Source organism: Notothenia coriiceps, unplaced genomic scaffold (assembly GCF_000735185.1).
Source record: "Notothenia coriiceps isolate Sejong01 unplaced genomic scaffold, NC01 NC01_scaffold00009513, whole genome shotgun sequence".
Classification (NCBI taxonomy): Eukaryota; Metazoa; Chordata; class Actinopteri; order Perciformes; family Nototheniidae; genus Notothenia; species Notothenia coriiceps.
Genome location: NW_011342214.1, coordinates 27,704 through 45,674, shown reverse-complemented (window position 1 = coordinate 45,674; position 17,971 = coordinate 27,704). Strand labels below are relative to the sequence as shown.

The window sequence follows — 17,971 nt, the reverse complement described above, 5'->3', positions numbered from 1 at the left end:
GATCTCCCGACATCTAAAACGTGATTGTAAGACATCGTACCAGCTCGCGTCTAAAACGATTTATGTACGACATCGTCTAGGTCATCGTGATCGTCATGACTGTCATCGATAAATGACTCGTCGTCTCCACCCCTCTCCGCCCCGATACCGAAGTTAGCAATAGTCCTTACTACTAGCATATCCCACATGTGTGACTGCAGCCCCTCTAGCACAACCATCAGCAACAAGTGGACATGGAGAATTACATGAACTACATATTGCTAAATCTACCGCGTGGCATAAACAGAAGGGCAACTATGGCAACCATGACCGGGCTCTTCTCCGCTGCTTTCGGTGGCAGAAGTACAGCGCCATTTACAGGCCCGGCATAATACAGCGTCTCCAGCGCTTACAAGAGGTCTCGTGCGGAAGTACAGCACCACTTACAGGCCCGGCATATGTACTACAGCGTTTCCAGTGGTCTTGTGTGAACGGACACGTTAAATGAGCCGAATGCGTGTGAACGGAAGACTTTTTTGATAACGAATTTGGTCCGTTTGCGCTCCCGTGTAAATGGGGTCTAAAAAGAACACAATGGTGCTCTAGGAGGAGATTCAGATGATAAGGTGGGCGGGTGTTACCTTGGTTGGTTATTGGCTAATGGTTAAACGAGCCAAACGTTATGACATCATAAAGTGGCCAAAATCTCATTTTCAGACGGGTTTTTATAGAAATGGATCAGGACAGTTTTTTCCTGAAACTTGCAGAATCTCTTTACACAGAGGGGACACATGTTTATATATAAAAGACATGAAAAAGTGGATTTTGCATAATAGGTGACCTTCAAAAGGAATTCAAAGTCGCTACATTCACCACCAAAGCACTATGAATGTCGATAAATCAGCTTTCATTTATCTGTGTGTGGTGACCCTGGTTCCCTTCTCTTATTATCTCCCATAATATCATCCTGCATTAGAATAGCTTCCACATCTGCAGTGCATTCCTGCAAGGCCACGAGGTGACGAGAGCATCCAACGCCAGAATGACTCGGCAGGATTTTGTTTGCGCTCCCTCCATCCCCACACTCCAGCCCACAGACTGACTCACTGCTCTTTGGCTGAGGCCCAGTCTGTCTCAACTCCTCCTCTCCTCCCTTCTCTCCTCTCTTCTAGTGCCTGTGATATGATGTGAATAGATGCTGACGCCGGAGGGCTTTCTGCAACACTGCTTTCCCCATCAACCCAAATTCTGATCAGGGGAACGAAGGGTGAGAAGAAGGAAGGAAGGTGGAAGAAAAAGGATTGGAGTTTTGGAATTGTTTCCTCAGGTGATGGGAAGTTTAGAGATTTTAAAGGCTGATATGGTAGAAAATAAACGTGTGAAATAAGGATTTAGTGGGAAGGAAACTCACTGCCTTTAGATATTTAGATCAGCAGTGAACCACATATAATCATTTTATCCTTGTTAGCCTTAATTGACTTGAGCCATACTGTTCTCACGGTTAAACTGTTTATCCTAGCAGGCATGAAAAACAATGTTGTTGCTAAAGTGAATGCCTCCCAACAACATGTATCCATACACTGACTACTACAACATTTTTAAAATAAATTCCTTCCTGCTGAGCGGAGAGTGTTAAAATGGATATTACTCTCATGCTAAAGGAGACCATCTCTCTCTGCAAAATAACAAGTTATACTTTTCTTTCTTGTTTCGCACCTTGTTAGGAGGCTGTCATGGCATTTCTGGTTGGATGACTGTCCTTTTGTTGACCAGAAAATGGCTCCCCTGTCCACTACACCCTGACAAGCTAAAGTCAAGCTTTGAACAAACAGTCAACAAGGGTAAAAAAAACAAAGGGTCAAAGTGGGACATGGGATTGAGTGGCAGTGGGTGACAATTCAATCTGAAACAAGTCTGCCTAATAAACCAATTACAGTTTCTGGACTTCACCTCGTCGCCATTTCTACCATCTGATGTCATTTCAAACAGTCATATTCTTATAACCATTTGGAAATCCAACCGGATGCCATTTCTTTTGACACCTACCATAAAAAGCTTTGATCCAAACGGTGGGCAAACCTTAAAAATAATAATAAATGCCTTTAGAGCCAGATACCTTCTTAATAGCTTCTCAGATTGCAATAGCACATTTTATATTATCCAGCGTAACTGTGCGATTACATCCATGCAGCAGTTTTATCAGATACACATCCTGGATCAGCAAATCCCTGCTGCTGTACTTTGACAGCTTCTTCTGTCTATATGACACACCCGGTGTGCAGCTAGAGTAAGTGTCAAATGACGCAACAATTTGAAATATAACTGGTGTGTTGCACTGAAAAAAGAAAACTGATAGAAGAAAGTAAACTAAGTCAAAGGTGCAGAGAAGCGGCCTGATGTGTAATTCACTCATCAGCTAGTTAGACTGTCTTGCTCATAAGGCTAAAAGGAATGCATTTGCATTTTGTGCTCTTATCCATATCACGCACATTATGCATGGATGCATATTGAAAGCCAGCATTTTTCTTCTTGAAATGTCAATGGCATGAGGACAAGGAGTGGGATGCGGGAGGTCCTGCGTGTGTTGCTACCATTACTCTACATCTACTTCTTCCCACTGCTTTAGTTGAACTTTCTCTTTTTCCTCTTCCAAATGTCTCATTTGACTTTGCAGCTTCTCCTCCCCATCCTGACGTCTCTTGCGATGCAGTGTCTCTGCTCCTTTCCGACGCCGTGGCTCGAGGTCGTTGCGTTGGACGACGGTGCTTACTAAATGTCAGAGGCGGTCAAGCGCCTCCGCAAGAACACAACCCGCCCTTAAAGCTGCTGCCGGCCGCCTGTCCATCACATCAGCGCCGTCACAGATTATCGGCTTTGACGTTTAACCATTTCACCACTTTTCACTGTGACACATCACTAGCCAATTATATGATTGGCTCTGATGGGTACATGCTGCATCTGTGAGTGGAGGGGACAGGGGACAGCAACCTCCTTAAGGTGAGGTGATTCTGCACTTTACTCGTCTCGTATCTCAGAACTTATTTGCAAGTGGAAAATTAATTGCTCGTCAGCCAAATAACAGCTCTTGGATATTAAATGTCCTGGATGTCGAACCAAGGAGAATTTTGAAAATGGTGCCAACTGTGTGACCACGTTAAACTTTTTTGATAGTTGAGATGGTAACATGACATTATAAACAGGAAGGAGTGGTGTGAGATTTATCCAAAGTTTTGTACTCAAATTACGTAACTTGCTTTTTCTGATGAATGTAAGCTGTGTCTGTCATAAGGCTTATCAAACCATCGCAGAGTGCGTGTGGAAATGAATTGCTTTTTTTTGCCCCTATTGTGTGTGTGTTGTGTGTGCATGTCTTTGTTTGTTGGTGTGTGTGTGTGTGTAACAACCTGCTGGTGTAAACCTTCTGGTGTTTGGGTATGTTCACACCTGTGCCCCAGTGATGGGTAAGCCTCAGAGGAGAGTGACCCAAATAAAGTGTGTTAAGTAAGAGACCAACAGAGAGAGAGTGAGAGAGAGGGGAGAGCTTTTCCGTCACCTCCTTTGCCCTGCGCACATTTTTTCAGGCGAACAGACACAGTTGCCAAACAAAATGCCGTCTGTTTGCATACAGCATGACAGTCGGCGAAAAATTAACAGTTCACACAGGCAGCAAACTGTGACACTGGCCCCTGCTCAGAAATACACAGTAAATGTTGCACCACAGCGAGTGTGAGGGCCTAATTGAGTAGAAAAAGAGAGTTGTGGCAAGACACATCGACTTAGCAGAAGGTCTTTTTTTCGTCATTTGCCGTTTCGTGCGCCCCTCTTACCTCTCTTTGCTGAACTTGAGTGAGTGGAGGATGGCAGGTCTCTTCTGCCTCAGGTTCCACAGGTGAACACTGTCGTCAGCCAGAGCACTCACCAGCGCTCCCTGTCAGAAAATAAAAGGGGATTTCATTTTGAATTTCAGGATAGGTAACATTGTTGAAACACATGTAGGTAATAATTGTGGAGACTACAATAAGCATACCACATGCTCTCTTGGAGCATTACATGCATGAGTCTGACTGCATTCCCTGGAAACAGAATTTAAATCAGGCGGCTGTCTAACAGGTCACCACGATGATTCATCAGATGTATATAAGTCTATGTGGGCATGGAGGAAGCACTTAAAATGGTCTCCATCTCTGTTTTAAACTGCTGAGTCACAGTCGCACAGACGCTGACACACACACACACACACACACACACACACACACACACACACACACACACACACACACACACACACACACACACACACACACACACACACACACACACACACACACACACACACACACACACACACACACACACACACACACACACACACAGTAAATCTAACTTGCCATCTGAATCAGAAAGTGCTGCAGGTATTAAATACTGATAGCATGTTTCCAGCCTGCCAATTTAAACTTTACAAAATGCTTATGAAGTTTCCCTGTGGCCTCTAGGTTTGATGCTTGACATAAGATATTGACTTGACTGCATATTTCAATATTTAGAGTTGGATGTGGGTTGAGTCACATCTGTGATTATAAAAGAGGACAAACACAAACATCTGAAGTCATAATTTCAATGCAAGATCTTTCAAAAGAGAACGTTTCTCTGGTGAGAATGAACTGAAATGTCTGATATTGCTGTGGAAGGGAATGTTATTTGGCAGGTATTTCGTAACAGAAAATATTATTGAACAATGCATTCAATTAAAAACAGCAGACGAATCAAAAGAACACACACTATAAATACGTATGATTATATAAGATGGATTCGTTATATTTTACCTGGTGAGAGTCAAGTTATTTTATTTGGTATCTATTTTCATTTTGTTTGTCAAAAGGTAAATAGACGTTTTAAAATTTAAAAAAAATGCACTTAATCACCTTTAAACACTGTTTTAAACTGAGCAAAAATTCCTGTTCACATCAAAAGAAACGTTAACAAGACTAAAGAAGAGGGTTGACTAGCCATTTGGTGCCAACTTTTAATAATTAATAATACTCAAAACTTTAAAACACTAAATTACTCCTGATTGAGGATCATTAGCCATCAATGCTAATTTCACCTGTCATTGGCTTTGAGAGAGAGGGCAGGGCTTACAAGTGACTTTAGATGCCCCAGTCAAGTAATTCACTTTTTATTTAATCCAACATTTTCCCCTCATATTTATGTACCTCATTGATGAGAAACTGTAGCTGGATGACGGCTGCTCCACTCTCGTGTTGACAGTAGCACTCCACCCCTGGACGACCAAACCTGAAAGCATCTCTGTCAAGGAACACACAGTACCAGCAGAGCTTTGTTTCACTTTAACACGGTTTGTTTTTGGGTGTGTGTGTAGGCAGCCAAGTGGGCGCTGAATATGTATGAGGTGTTTCTCGAATGTGCAGCAGCTCAAAACAAGTGCCTCAGCATTTGAAGGTCATTTGTTCCTCACTACACCTGACACAAAGGTCATGACTTCTGTTACTTGGTAACCTGCTTGGAAGGAAAATTGGAAATACACAGACATTACTACAGTCAACAAAAGATGGCCGGACCCTTTCTCGTATCCCATATACGTCTGAATCACATTCCTTTCTTAAAAATATTCAACACCTTTAAACGATACACTACATGACTTTGTTGTTGCAAGAAGCTTTTTATTTCACGGAGGTATATTCCTCAAATAAAGGCACTCAAGAGCGAGTTACCCAAGACTACAGTTATTAATCCAGGTAGATCATTTCACTTAGTAGTATTGTAGACAAAAGAAAGTGCTTGCGAGGAAGAAATTGTCGAAAAACATTGAAATTGCTGCAGTGAAGGAAGAAAGCTTTCACAGGATTGTGGGGGAGAATTCAGATATTTAAATATCAGCAGAGAAGAGGTGGATATTATGTGAGCAGATGAGAAAATAATAGCAGGGAGGGAGAGCATACAGTTAAAGAGAGATATCTGATAAAAGATGCAGAGGAGAGAGAAAAACATCCAGTTTGGGGTAGGGGGATAGAGGCTAGGTAAAAAGAGAGAGATGAGGGGAGAAGGGACTGACAGAGAATAACTGGATATTTTCCTGAGGAGACTGAATGGGTGAGTGTCCTGATTATATCCATTCATTCAGGGCTAAGGGTGGTGGGAGGTGATTTTTCATACAGGGGTCACATAGAAGTGTAACACCCTGGAGGCGCCGGCGCTATTGCTCATCATTAGTTAGTGTGTGGTCGTGGGTGTGTGTGTGTGTCGGTGTGTGTGTGGGTGTGTGTGTGTGTGTGTGTGTGTGTGTGTGTGTGTGTGTGTGTGTGTGTGTGTGTGTGTGTGTGTGTGTGTGTGTGTGTGTGTGTGTGTGTGTGTGTGTGTGTGTGTGTGTGTGTGTGTGTGTGTGTGTGTGTGTGTGTGTGTGTGTGTGTGTGTGTGTGTGTGTGTGTGTAAGGGTTAGGTAGGCTGTGTGTTTCTGCATAATGACCAACTATTGCCTGCAGAGGTTTCCAACTCAAATACAGTTTGAACTGCACGCCAATTTATGAATACAGAATACCGTGATATAAGACAGCTTCAACAATACAACCAAGATCTATAAAAGTGTATCATAACCTGGATAAAACATCAAATCCTGACACTAACACTAACGCATGTGCAAAGGGGAATCAGCATTATTACAATAGAGATAATGAAGCTGGACGTCAATTTTCAAAAAATAAACCTTGAAGAAAACTAGGGATTGCTCTGGGTTTGAAAACTGTTGGGTTAAAACAACTAGTACACCACTCAACATAATATAAAAGCAGTTCTACTAATAAAGTTATAAACCAGTGGGACAGAGAAGCAGAGAAAGTGATTGAAAAAAAAGAGACATTCCTTTGATTCGCCATTGAATAGGAAAAACCGCCTCACATACTGGTACTGACAGTAGAAGCAACAGAAACAACAGAAGAAGCTGATCCCTAGAAATCTTATTCCAACACCAATAATCAAGTCCTTCTCCCACAGTGCAAAGTGCGTCTTCAGCACCTACTACACCGGCTCCACTGTCATTTATTAAGCTCTAATTCATTTGATCATTACCAAGGTGTGCTGTGACCATCTCAATGAATAAAGCCACAGCAATGCAGCATTACAAAACACCTCATTTCTCCTCAGCTAAAAGCCCCTTACTCTCTCTGTGCCTTTTTTCTCTTATGAATAGAGAATATAAAGGGTTTATAAATGAACAAACATTCTATATATTTTATTACTTCTCTTCTTCTTTTGCATAATATCTTCACTCTTTGGCTATTATTCAATGTATAGCTATATCTGACCGCAGGGTATCAGCGTGACACAGTGGCTTTTGTGCGGCATGGAAAGCGCCCCCTCAGCTCTTCAGGTGGATTAAGCTTTGCCCTCGCCCTCCTGGACAGGCAATTAAAGGACTTCAGCTCTGAGCCAGTGATGTCCTGACCAGGAGAAATCTACAGGCTCCACTGGATTTCAGACACTAATCCTTCAGTGAGATGGAGCAAACCTGAACTATGACACCTGGAGGGATGCACTAAGTCAATGATGATCTGAGTCGTTCCCTACATGACATCTAGCTTAGCCCCAAACATTGTGAAACTTCTTCACCAGTCACTTTTCTGTAAGAAGTGCTCTCTCCCTCTGCTTGGCTTTTATTCAAAGATCTCTTCATGTATGGTTTAATCCAAATTGAGTTGAATCATGGAAGCCAATAACAGGAGGATATAGATTCTCCTCAAAAGTAAGTATGATCCATTTTCAGATGTGTGAATAAGGAGGTAGACGGCAACTGTCGAGAGAATAGGCTTTCTTCATTTAGCTTGCAGCTTCCTATTTTTGTTCAAGAAACACCTACAGTTAACTCCAAGGGGATCACTTGGAAATAACATTGTGAATAGTTAGTCATTAACAACAGGATCAGAAAATAGAAAAATAAAAGATGACATTATGATGGAAAATTCTTAGAAAGCTAACTCAATATTACATGCCTCCTGCTTAAAAGAGAGAGGAGCAGCAAGAAACAAGAAACGCTGTTGTTTCTTGTCTTACCAAAAACAGGACACCGGTTTCTCATATTTCATCCCAGCACAAAACTAGTTTTTTTAACACCAAGATAAGGTGCATTCAAAAACATCACAACTCTGTCAATTTGTCAACCCTTGACCTGTCATTTCAGAAGTTCAGACTGTGACAGGTGCACTCAGCATTCAGCGTTAAGAGTTTAATACACAGCAAGAAATACAAAAATGAAAAGTACTCTGACTATAAGAGATGAGCTAAAAAGCTCACTTGACCTAAATGGCTGCAATCCTGCAGGATACTGCTGCCGGCTAAACTGTCACTGGGACACTTGTTAAAAATGTGCAAGTAAGAGAGTACAAGCTCTTAGATCAGCTCATTTAATGAGGATCGTGATGTATGATGAGCCTAAAAGCTGTAATTATGTTTCCTAATTATAATAATAATAATACATTCTGGATAATTGTTTCCGTGCTCAGAAGGGGAAAAAGTGATGAGAGAAAATAGAGCCTGCGTCATTACTATTCACCAAAACATAAGAGGTAGTGTACCACCTTGAATGTCAATTGCATTACTGATTGTACATTAAAGTGTTACCTAAATGAAAGAAAGATTTAAATAAACTTGGACAACATAAATGTTAGTTTTTGTTAACCCAGCTGATGGTTTTTTGCTTGTAACATTCATACATGCCACAGAGCCTATAATAATAATAATAATAATAATAATAATAATAATAATAATACATGACATTTATATAGCGCTTTTCTAAAAACTCAAAGACGCTATGCAGTTCAAGTGAGGATGGTGAGGGCTCGGCGACAGTAAATTCCAACTCGCCGAGAATTTCTTAATTGAAAACTCCTTCCTAATGTTGCCCGGCAACCAAACCGTTCAGTGCCACAGACGGAGACAGGGGAGGATTTAAGGATGTGCTTTTTAAACTGCTCACATTGCCTTCTTTCTGAGGAGAGGAAGCCACCCCACGGTACATTATCATGAAGCATACACGTTGGCACAGCTGTAATCAGAAAAAAATACAAAGTAAAAACTGCATTTTGTTCGTTTTTCTGGTGGATGTTGGCTCAAAGATTAGCATAAGAATGCAGCAGGCCACAACGAGAATCCAATTGGAAAGAAGAAGAAGAATTTCACCAAAGGTACTTAGTAGTAGTAGACTCAATTTCTGCATTCCTCTGTTTACATGTACTGAATGAAGAGATAGTTATACTTGTCTACCATGTCTAAATGTTGTAAAATATTGTTATTTGGTTATAAAGTGTGTTTACAACCAATTTTTTTTTTTTTAATATGTGCATAAACTAAACTCAGTACATTTTGGGTCTGCAATTCAAACAAATATTTATCAAACATTCAATGCTTAGGTTTTAGCAGACCCTACATGTATTTTAAATTTGTGTTTAATTTCTATATATCTAACCTTAACCTAAATGTTTCTCTGTTGTCAATCAGAGTGTCTATAAGTTAATATAGAAAACATTTACAATAAATTGGCAATGTTTACAAATGGTTTGGTTGTTAAAATATTTAAACATTTAGGATTTTAAAAAGTTTTTACATGATAACAAAATGATTACAAAATGATAAATTAATTATAGGCTCATCATTGGACACAGGCTTGAGAATAATAAAACCTGTATAATATGCAGTGAAAATCGACCGTTTTGTCTTAAAAGTAGCACTCCGATTTTTATTTATTGGAATGTCCTTTCTGTTGCTCTCAACAAATCGTGGTAATTCAATCTTTACCCAGTGCATGAAAGCTTTTACATTTGTTTTTGTAAACCTCCAACACTGAGAAGCTATTTGCCACTGTTGACTGTGTCCAAATGGGTTTCCTATAAAATACATGTTTCCTCTGGCAGTGTGTCTTTGCCTCGATTTCACACCGGGGCGCGAAAATAATTTCAATTTCTGTAGGTTGTTTTCACGTCATTGGCTTTTGACATGCTATAATAACATTTCAAAATCTTTCAGGGGATTAAAGAAAGACAAACAGGGAGAGACTCAAAGTGTTTATAATGAACATGATCCCACTCTTTAAAGCAAATGGAAGGTGCATTAGCGTGTGTGTTATTAATTTAATGCGTTTTCCCCACACTATTTCCTCAGAGACAACATGTTGATACACTAGGAAAAATCCTCCTACGCAGTTATTCATTTCTTTCAGAGGCAACAGTTTTTTGTCAGGAGAAAAGTAACACGAAGATGGAAATGAGAATAGAAAGCTTTCACATTTCTGGTCAAAAATCTGTACACGACCTTTCCTGAATCTTAAAATGACACGCATCACTTCACAGGGAAAGTTCCTCGACATCTCAGTTGCCAAAGTCACATTGTTTCCAGTGTTTTAACAAACATGACCCAAAGTCACGCTGCAGTGCCTCGACTCCATCCACATGGGACAGGCTCAGTAGAAGATGTGTCACAATCGCTGACAAGAGCATTTCTCATTCCATTTTAACCAAGCGAGGCCTGTATCTCGCTCTGCGGCCGCTCACCACTCTGCACCAACTCTAAAAGTGGACAGACTGACCGCAGGCAGCGATGAGAGCGAGACAAGACAGGCAGAGAGAGGAAGACAGGGAGCGAAAGCAGAAAGTGGGTCAGCTTCACGTCTTGTCAAGACGGATGAAATTTCCCCGAGATGTTCTGGAAGTCAAAGTTGACTGATAATTCACTTTTATATATTGCTACTTGCATATTTATTTTTGTCAAAGCCACAGGCAACTTTCCTGACAAATAAAAAGGTGAGTCACTGGGTATCTGGCAAAGCAAAGTTGTCATAGAGAGAATTGGCTGGGTACAGTGGGGAACAGACTGCAGGTTTTATGAAACCACGTTATCCAGGAAGAGAGTTGATCCTGATAAGTGTAATTGAATAGGGATGAGCCTGTATTTCACTTGAGAGAAGGGTTGGCTTGCTGCTTGTCTGCTCACTTCAAACATGTCGTGCCTCTGTATATTTGGATGTCTGTGAGAGGAATAAATAGAAACATAGAGAGGATGCAGCGTTAGATGAGAATAGAAAGCCTCAGAAGGATGGGAAAGAGAAGGAGGGTGGACAAATAACAGAAGCATATTTTAAAATGGGCAAGAGCGATGAAAACTGATGGCCAAGATAAGGAAATGAATGTGGAGAAGAGAAAACAGTAAATGAGAGAAGAGAAAAATAAGAGAAAAGTGGTTAATGGAGGATGAAGAGGAGAAGGAATAAGGGAGAGGCACTGAGAGAAAGAGCCAGAAAGAGCAAGCCTTGGAGCACTGAGTTGCTATGACGTTGGCCTGGAGTGACGTCAAAGCTAGCCACTCATACATCACCCTCCCGGGGAGGGGGCGGGGCCTCGGGCCAGGCTGCTCTGGACCCAGAGACAGTGAGGCGATGCAACTGGGTGGCATGAAACAGAATGACGCAATGCAAAAAAAGTATTCATAGGGAAAATAGAGAAAGAAAAATACAGGAGGATAAGAGAGGAAAATAAAAAGGCTTTCATATTTAAAAGAAAAGGATGAAACAATACAGTAAACCTTGATAAACAACAACAATGCAAAGACCCCCACCGCATCCACTGATGACTCTGCTCAGCTGCTATTCCACACATAATTCAGATCCCAATTAGTCCTGATATCCTACAAATCCACCTTGACCTCATCTACCGCCCCCCCCCCTGCCTGCGGCTGTTTATATCACATTTAAAGGCTGCTGAGGGAGCTGCACCTCCGTCGCCTCAGGCCATGATGCATCCCTGCACTCTGCTATTACCAAGCACTCACTCTATCTTCATAATGGAGCCTTTTTGTTGCTCTACCATGACTTAGCATATTCTCATCTCTTTTTTTATATAATAATAGCTTTTTGAGTGCATGATGTAAAAGAGATTATTATTTTGTACATGCCTTTTAATAGATCAGTTAATTTATTTTTGTGTTAAAACATTTCATCCAATCATTTCATATGTTTGTTCAAAACACACAGGCTTGGAAATGCATCAGATGAAATGCTCTTTATTTGTTCTCTCTTCACAGCACTGGAGAAATTAAAGCTTGTGTGCACCACTCCTTACAATGGTGACATGGTTTCTCGATTCATATGGAATATTAGACATGCTCTGGACAGAGAGGGCATGGCATTTTTGGAGTAAAATTGGAAAAACGTCTCAACTTGAGCAAAAAATACCCACTAAACAGGTTTTCAGCTGTCGCTTAGCAACAGCAGGAACAATGACTAGCATCCTACCGAGGGGCTGGTGCACATTGCAAGATTAAAAAGCTGGTTGATTGAAGGCGGGTCTTCAACCTCTGACTTTTGGTGATTTACACATTGTAGCTCAAAGGACCCCTAAGACTTATTTGTGTTGATTCCCTTCCCCCCCCCCTCTGGCAGAGCATTCAGGTAGCACCAAATCCATCAATGACAGAGAAGAGCGCGAGGGAGCCATGAGATTCACACTCACTCTCTTGAAAAAAATAACCATGGGTATTGTCATGCAATCATACTGAACTCAGGCAAACACCACACAAAGCACCGCTGATACACAACAAGGAAAAACCTAAAGTCGAGCAAACTGGTGCATTTTGTTTAACACAGTCCTTGTATAAATAATCTCCCTTGACAAGTTTGATTTATTACGCAGGCAAACAATTAAACTGCGATGGGGCCGCTGAGTATTTGTCGCTGCCTCGGCTTCCACACACACACACACACACACCTTGGTAAGCACTGCAACACACACACACACACACACACATCTATTATTGTTCCTGTCTTCATCTAGATGCCATTCTTGACAATGGCAATTTGCTGAGGTGCACAGTTCAATGTTGCAGTAATCCAAATCCATCCAACAAATGTGCAGGTACAGTAGAGGGCTGGTTAGGAGCAAAAAAGAAGATGCTGTATAAATAAAAGTATTGCGCTGGAAGCTTCTGTTATTCTACAAAATGTGAGATTATCAACAGGCACACATGTGATCCTAATGACGCTGCACAGTGCAGGATAAGAAGATTAAACAGATAGCTCTTAACAAAGTGATTAGGAAATATTACACAAACTAGCCACCATCCTCTAGGGCAGTTTTAGTCTTCCTCACTGACCTGTGAACAGCACAATGAGTCACAATCATGACACAACAAGAGCTATGTTTCCAGTTACTGCACACCACAATCACAACTCTATTAAGAAATATTGTCTATGAATTAGCGTGAGGCAGCGCAGGTGAGGCAGGCACACTGGTGATGCACAATTGTAACCCCCCCCATGCTGCAGGGATAATGTGAATTGTTGGTGTCTGGAGCCTGGCCAGCGCTGCCCAATAGCAGGGCGTTAATAACCCAGTGCATCATCTATTTTTAGCAGGGCAATTTAGCAATGAGCTACTGTACGACCACTGCGAGGCGAATATTTGAAAACAGATGAGACAGAGGAAGGGAGGAGGAACATAATAAAAAGGGAAATAGGTTTGGAAATGCACTGGCTGTACAGATCGAAGGCGGGAAAGAGGAAGGGGAGGGGGGGAGCAGAGGACGAGCGGGGATGAGATAGAAGCAGGATGGAGTAAAGAGGTAAAAAACCATGAGGGAAAAGAAAATGTTGAGTCAGCAGAACAGCTTGTGGCCAAACCCTCCAGCAAAAGCATGCATAGCAAAAGAGAGAATGTAGTGGGGATGAAATAAAACGGGACAGGAGGATGGAAGAGAAAGAGAGTGCGACAGAAAGATGAGATGGAAAACACATTAACTCCCCAAAGAGAGAGAGAGAGATACAGAGTGAATAGAGAAGAGAATTATTCAGGTTGTTTGACAAACCCAAATATCTTGGACGGACATGTTGTTGAAAGGGTTGTTTACTAGTCTCATTTCCAGTGTGTGACAGACAGAGGCTTAATAGAAATCATAAGTTATGCTGTTGTGATAGCGATGCAAAGCCAGTTAAAGGATTATGTTCCAACAGGCGCGAGAGCTAAACAATGTCTGCAATTACTGCTCAAAAGGTGGCTGTAGTGTTGGTGTGGTCGGTTCTGATCCGCAGAATAATCACCATTGTGTGCATTTAATAGTAGCTATGTGTGTTTGTTTTTTACAGAAAACGATTCTAGTGAAGCCAAATTGAAGTAAATCACCTGTTCGGATTGAGGTGAATACAATTCACACAGATATGTGTATGTTTCATTCATTGATACATCCATATCTTAAAAAGTGCACCTAAAAATAAGCTGGGTACAAGGTGAGTGTGTATTAAACATGAGTTCTGGCCTGTGGACGAGTGCAAGGACACCGATTCCATCTGCTGCTAACACGCTAGCGCTCTGAGCCCCGCTTGGCCAATTACAGCCTGACCTGTGGTAGAAGTGGAGGCTCTCAACTCCCTATGCAGTCTGCATCAAATCTGCCCTCAGTGATTTACAACTTTACTTAAGCCTCAGCTACACAGCCCAGTGACTTTAACAGCTATGAACCACAACCTTTGTCCTATTTTGGTATTTTTGCTCACATTTGTCAGTAAGAATATATACTAATGTATCACAATACTTAGCCTAGACAAATCAGTACATTATGTAAATAATAATAGAATTCTTTTTTTTAAATGTCCCAAGATACAGCAAAGGGGAGGAGACCAGCTACCTCTTGAATTTTAAATGGTCACTCTTTAAAAATGATATATACACACACTGCTACTCTTTTTACAATGGTGTACTTTAATATTTATTTTCTAAATATTTTAATAAATTGTTTTGTTCAACACAGAATTCCCACAGATGGGCCGAAACACAATGCAGTGAGTTTTGCAAACATGTAGCATTACATTCAAAAAGTAAAGACATTACACCACCAGCAGCAAAGTCTTGGGAACAATTAATTATTTCCATGGTGTACTTATTTGATATTTATTTTTGTTTACTTATTGTGTTTTTTATTATTAATAGCCTGTTTTTATGTTTTAATATGTAAGTCTATTCTGTTCACTGCACTATACTTCTGCTGTTTTAATAATGTACATTTCCCTGTTGCGGAACAAATACAGGAATTCTGACTCTGAGACCATCAGGGCTCAGCAGTGCCCCCCCCCCCAGCTGGACCACAATGCATGCTGCAGCTTGGTTTGGCACGGCGTGGCTAAAGCGGTCCAACCCTGTCTAATGGAATATCCTATCTGTGTGTGTTACTTTCCTGTAGAGAAAAAAACTTCACAAGTTGGCAACAATACTTGTACTTTGCTAGAAACCTTAACAGATACCATCCATCACGTTTCAAAGGAGATTCAGTCTGTTCAATCCGTCTCTTTTAGAGCCACACCTTCACCTGCTGGCCTCAGATTAAATCCCACCGGATCTCCTTTCCCCTGTTTTTGTCTTTCTCTGCTTTCCAATGTTCGTCATCCATTATCTGACAAGAATAAGAATTGAGAAGTCCAAGTAAGGGAGAGTAATGACTCATCACTAAATATCCCTTGTGTCTTCACTGATGTTGAAACTTAACTTATATTATATTAAACAAGGCTTTATTATGCAATACAGACAAATTATCAATATTGGTTTACTGCATTAGGGTTTCAAATACCTCTTTAGCTGCAACAATTACTCCATGTATCACTTTGACAAAACAAGTAACAGCTGTAAGAGTCTAAACGCTTAAAATAAAAGGCTTTTAAGTTCATTTTTAGATCGGCAATGCTTTTCATTGGTGTATAAACGTCGAATGTGTTATCCAACAAGAGACACGATATAAATGAAACATGAACAGCCAAATCTCTAAAGGGATGCTTGTTCCTTGCACCAATATCTCTTTCCTCTTTCTCACCTCACACATTTAGTCCACTGTTATCATTGGATTACACATATTGAACATGCTCACGATAAAAACACAGCACTCCAATCTATAAACAGACTATCAGATGGTCCAAACAATAGGGTATGTAATGCCAGTGGAGCCCAGGAGAGGAGCTGGTGCAAAAATCATCCCTGACATCTGATCAATTTCCCCATGTAAACACAAGGTTTTACACTGATAACGGCTCGCTATTGGATATTGTGGATGGGAAGAGTGAAGAAGCAGTTTAAAGGACGGATAAGGAGGAAAAGATTGTACTTAATATATAAAATATGAACATCATCTTCCCCCCAATTACGATCAATGTCTACCTTACACGACCTTACATGGACTGAGACAAGACACCATAAGGCTCATGGAGTGAAAACAGGTATAATAATTTGAAAGACAAAACCCAAGTGAGTATTTAAAAATGAAAAGGGGGTGAAAGATTGAATGAGAAACATGGTTTGGCTAAATACAGAGAGAGAAGAGTGAGAACAGGGAAATGAAGATGAGAGAGGAAGACACAAACGACTGCAGGACTAAAAGTCTGTGACTGGGCTTGCTCCTGTCTATGAATAATGGATGTGTGGAATTGGAGCCAGCATATGCATTAAGATGGCTTTATGTATTACTTTCTCAAAGTGGTAGGAAGGAAAATGTTTTATTAGAATGTAACTTAATGCCAAATTAACCTTTAACACATTCACAGTGAGAGATCATGGGTCTTTGTTTTAATACAAGCTCTAAAAGGCAATTAAATGCATCTGGACTGAGGAGCTTTCTCATTAAACACTAATCTAATCTTAATTAAAAGAGGGCCAGGTACTGTACTGTATTTTACTGTGCTGTTCCATAGATAAGCAGTTGTTGTAAGTAGTCAGAAACAGCAGCATTAAAATTAATGTTACCATATCAATAACGCTAAACATGTTTTACAAACCAACAAAGCCATTAGGCAGTTCCTGAAGCTAGCCTCATTCCCAACACTATCTCAAAGCAAGCAAAGTGTGTATGTGTGTATGTGCTCTCTTGTTTCTACATCCTTCCTCTACCCAGACCCAAGCATGCATCCACACGCACGCTCTGGCACTGATATCAAACAAATCTTTTCTAAAGGTAGGACCACGGGAGATTAGCCACCGTTGGCCTCTAATGCGTTTCAATGTGCCAGCCAATGCAGAGCCAGGCCCTACTTTCAAGGACAGGCACTTGTAAGCTGCCAGCGCAGCAAGAGTCAGTATACTGCAGCCGTGCAGTAACACTCCATCGACTCACACCCCAAAAAGAAGTGTGTGTTTGCAAGAGACTTTTAATCTAAAAATCGGTGCATAGAAATCGTGTACCAGGGAGCAAGCAGGATAAACTTGGTCTTTCAAGGATCTTTCACGGAAGGATTAGTTAGATGTTTGCCATTTAGTATAATTAAGAAGGTCAATTGAACCTTGACTCAACTAGAAGAGGAAACAGTTCAGTCAAGGGAAAAACTTACCAGATCTCTGATTTATGTACAAAATGTTCTTAACAAAAAAGGAAGAAATTACAAAATGTATTGCAGAAATACAGCAACAGTGTCTATGGATTTCTTTCTGATGGATTGAGCTATCTATACAGCACTCCCTGCTGGCATGAATTCTGTTGTGTCTGCTTTAGGACTAATTAGGCACACCGATGGTACATTGTATGGTTGTCACTTTGCCAATAGCACGCCGGAAGGGCGTCTTGCCAAAAGTGTCATGCAGCATATCAAATATTAATCGGACTGCTGTCCTCTGCTCTTTGATAAATGCAAGACAGATAAGGGCCAATATAAACCCATACCAATGGACTGGAGGCTGTGAACTACAATATACACACAAGCAATGCTGTGTTGCATTTTGTGAGGCATCTGCATTTTCTCTCTGCCCTGATCTCTGACACACACACACACACACACACACACGGCATTATCAGTAGGGAAGATGTCCTTCAACCAGAGGACAGAGGTTGCGTTGGTGAACGTCTTCCCTGCTGATCCGTCCTCTAGCAAGATGCTGATTCCCTGACAGTCACACAGTCAGTGAAAGAAAAAAATGACAGAAATAAATATATTTGTAAAGTGTGAAGAAAAATTTCCAAAAAGATTGAT

The 17,971-nt window shown here is 40.9% G+C and overlaps 1 protein-coding gene across 1 annotated transcript in view; it reads right to left on the bottom strand.

Annotated features, from left to right (window-relative positions):
- Positions 1 to 3,806: 3,806 nt before the first annotated feature.
- LOC104945344 (syntaxin-binding protein 5-like) overlaps positions 3,807 to 17,971 on the bottom strand; it is a gene marked incomplete at its 3' end in the record, with an annotated part of 33,395 nt that continues 19,230 nt past the window's right edge. The window contains exons 3-4 of the mRNA XM_010770995.1: positions 5,193 to 5,274; positions 3,807 to 3,907 (exon numbers count right to left, since the gene is read on the bottom strand). Coding sequence (XP_010769297.1) covers positions 3,807 to 3,907; positions 5,193 to 5,274 — 183 coding nt within the window. The remainder of the gene's footprint in view (positions 3,908 to 5,192; positions 5,275 to 17,971) is intronic.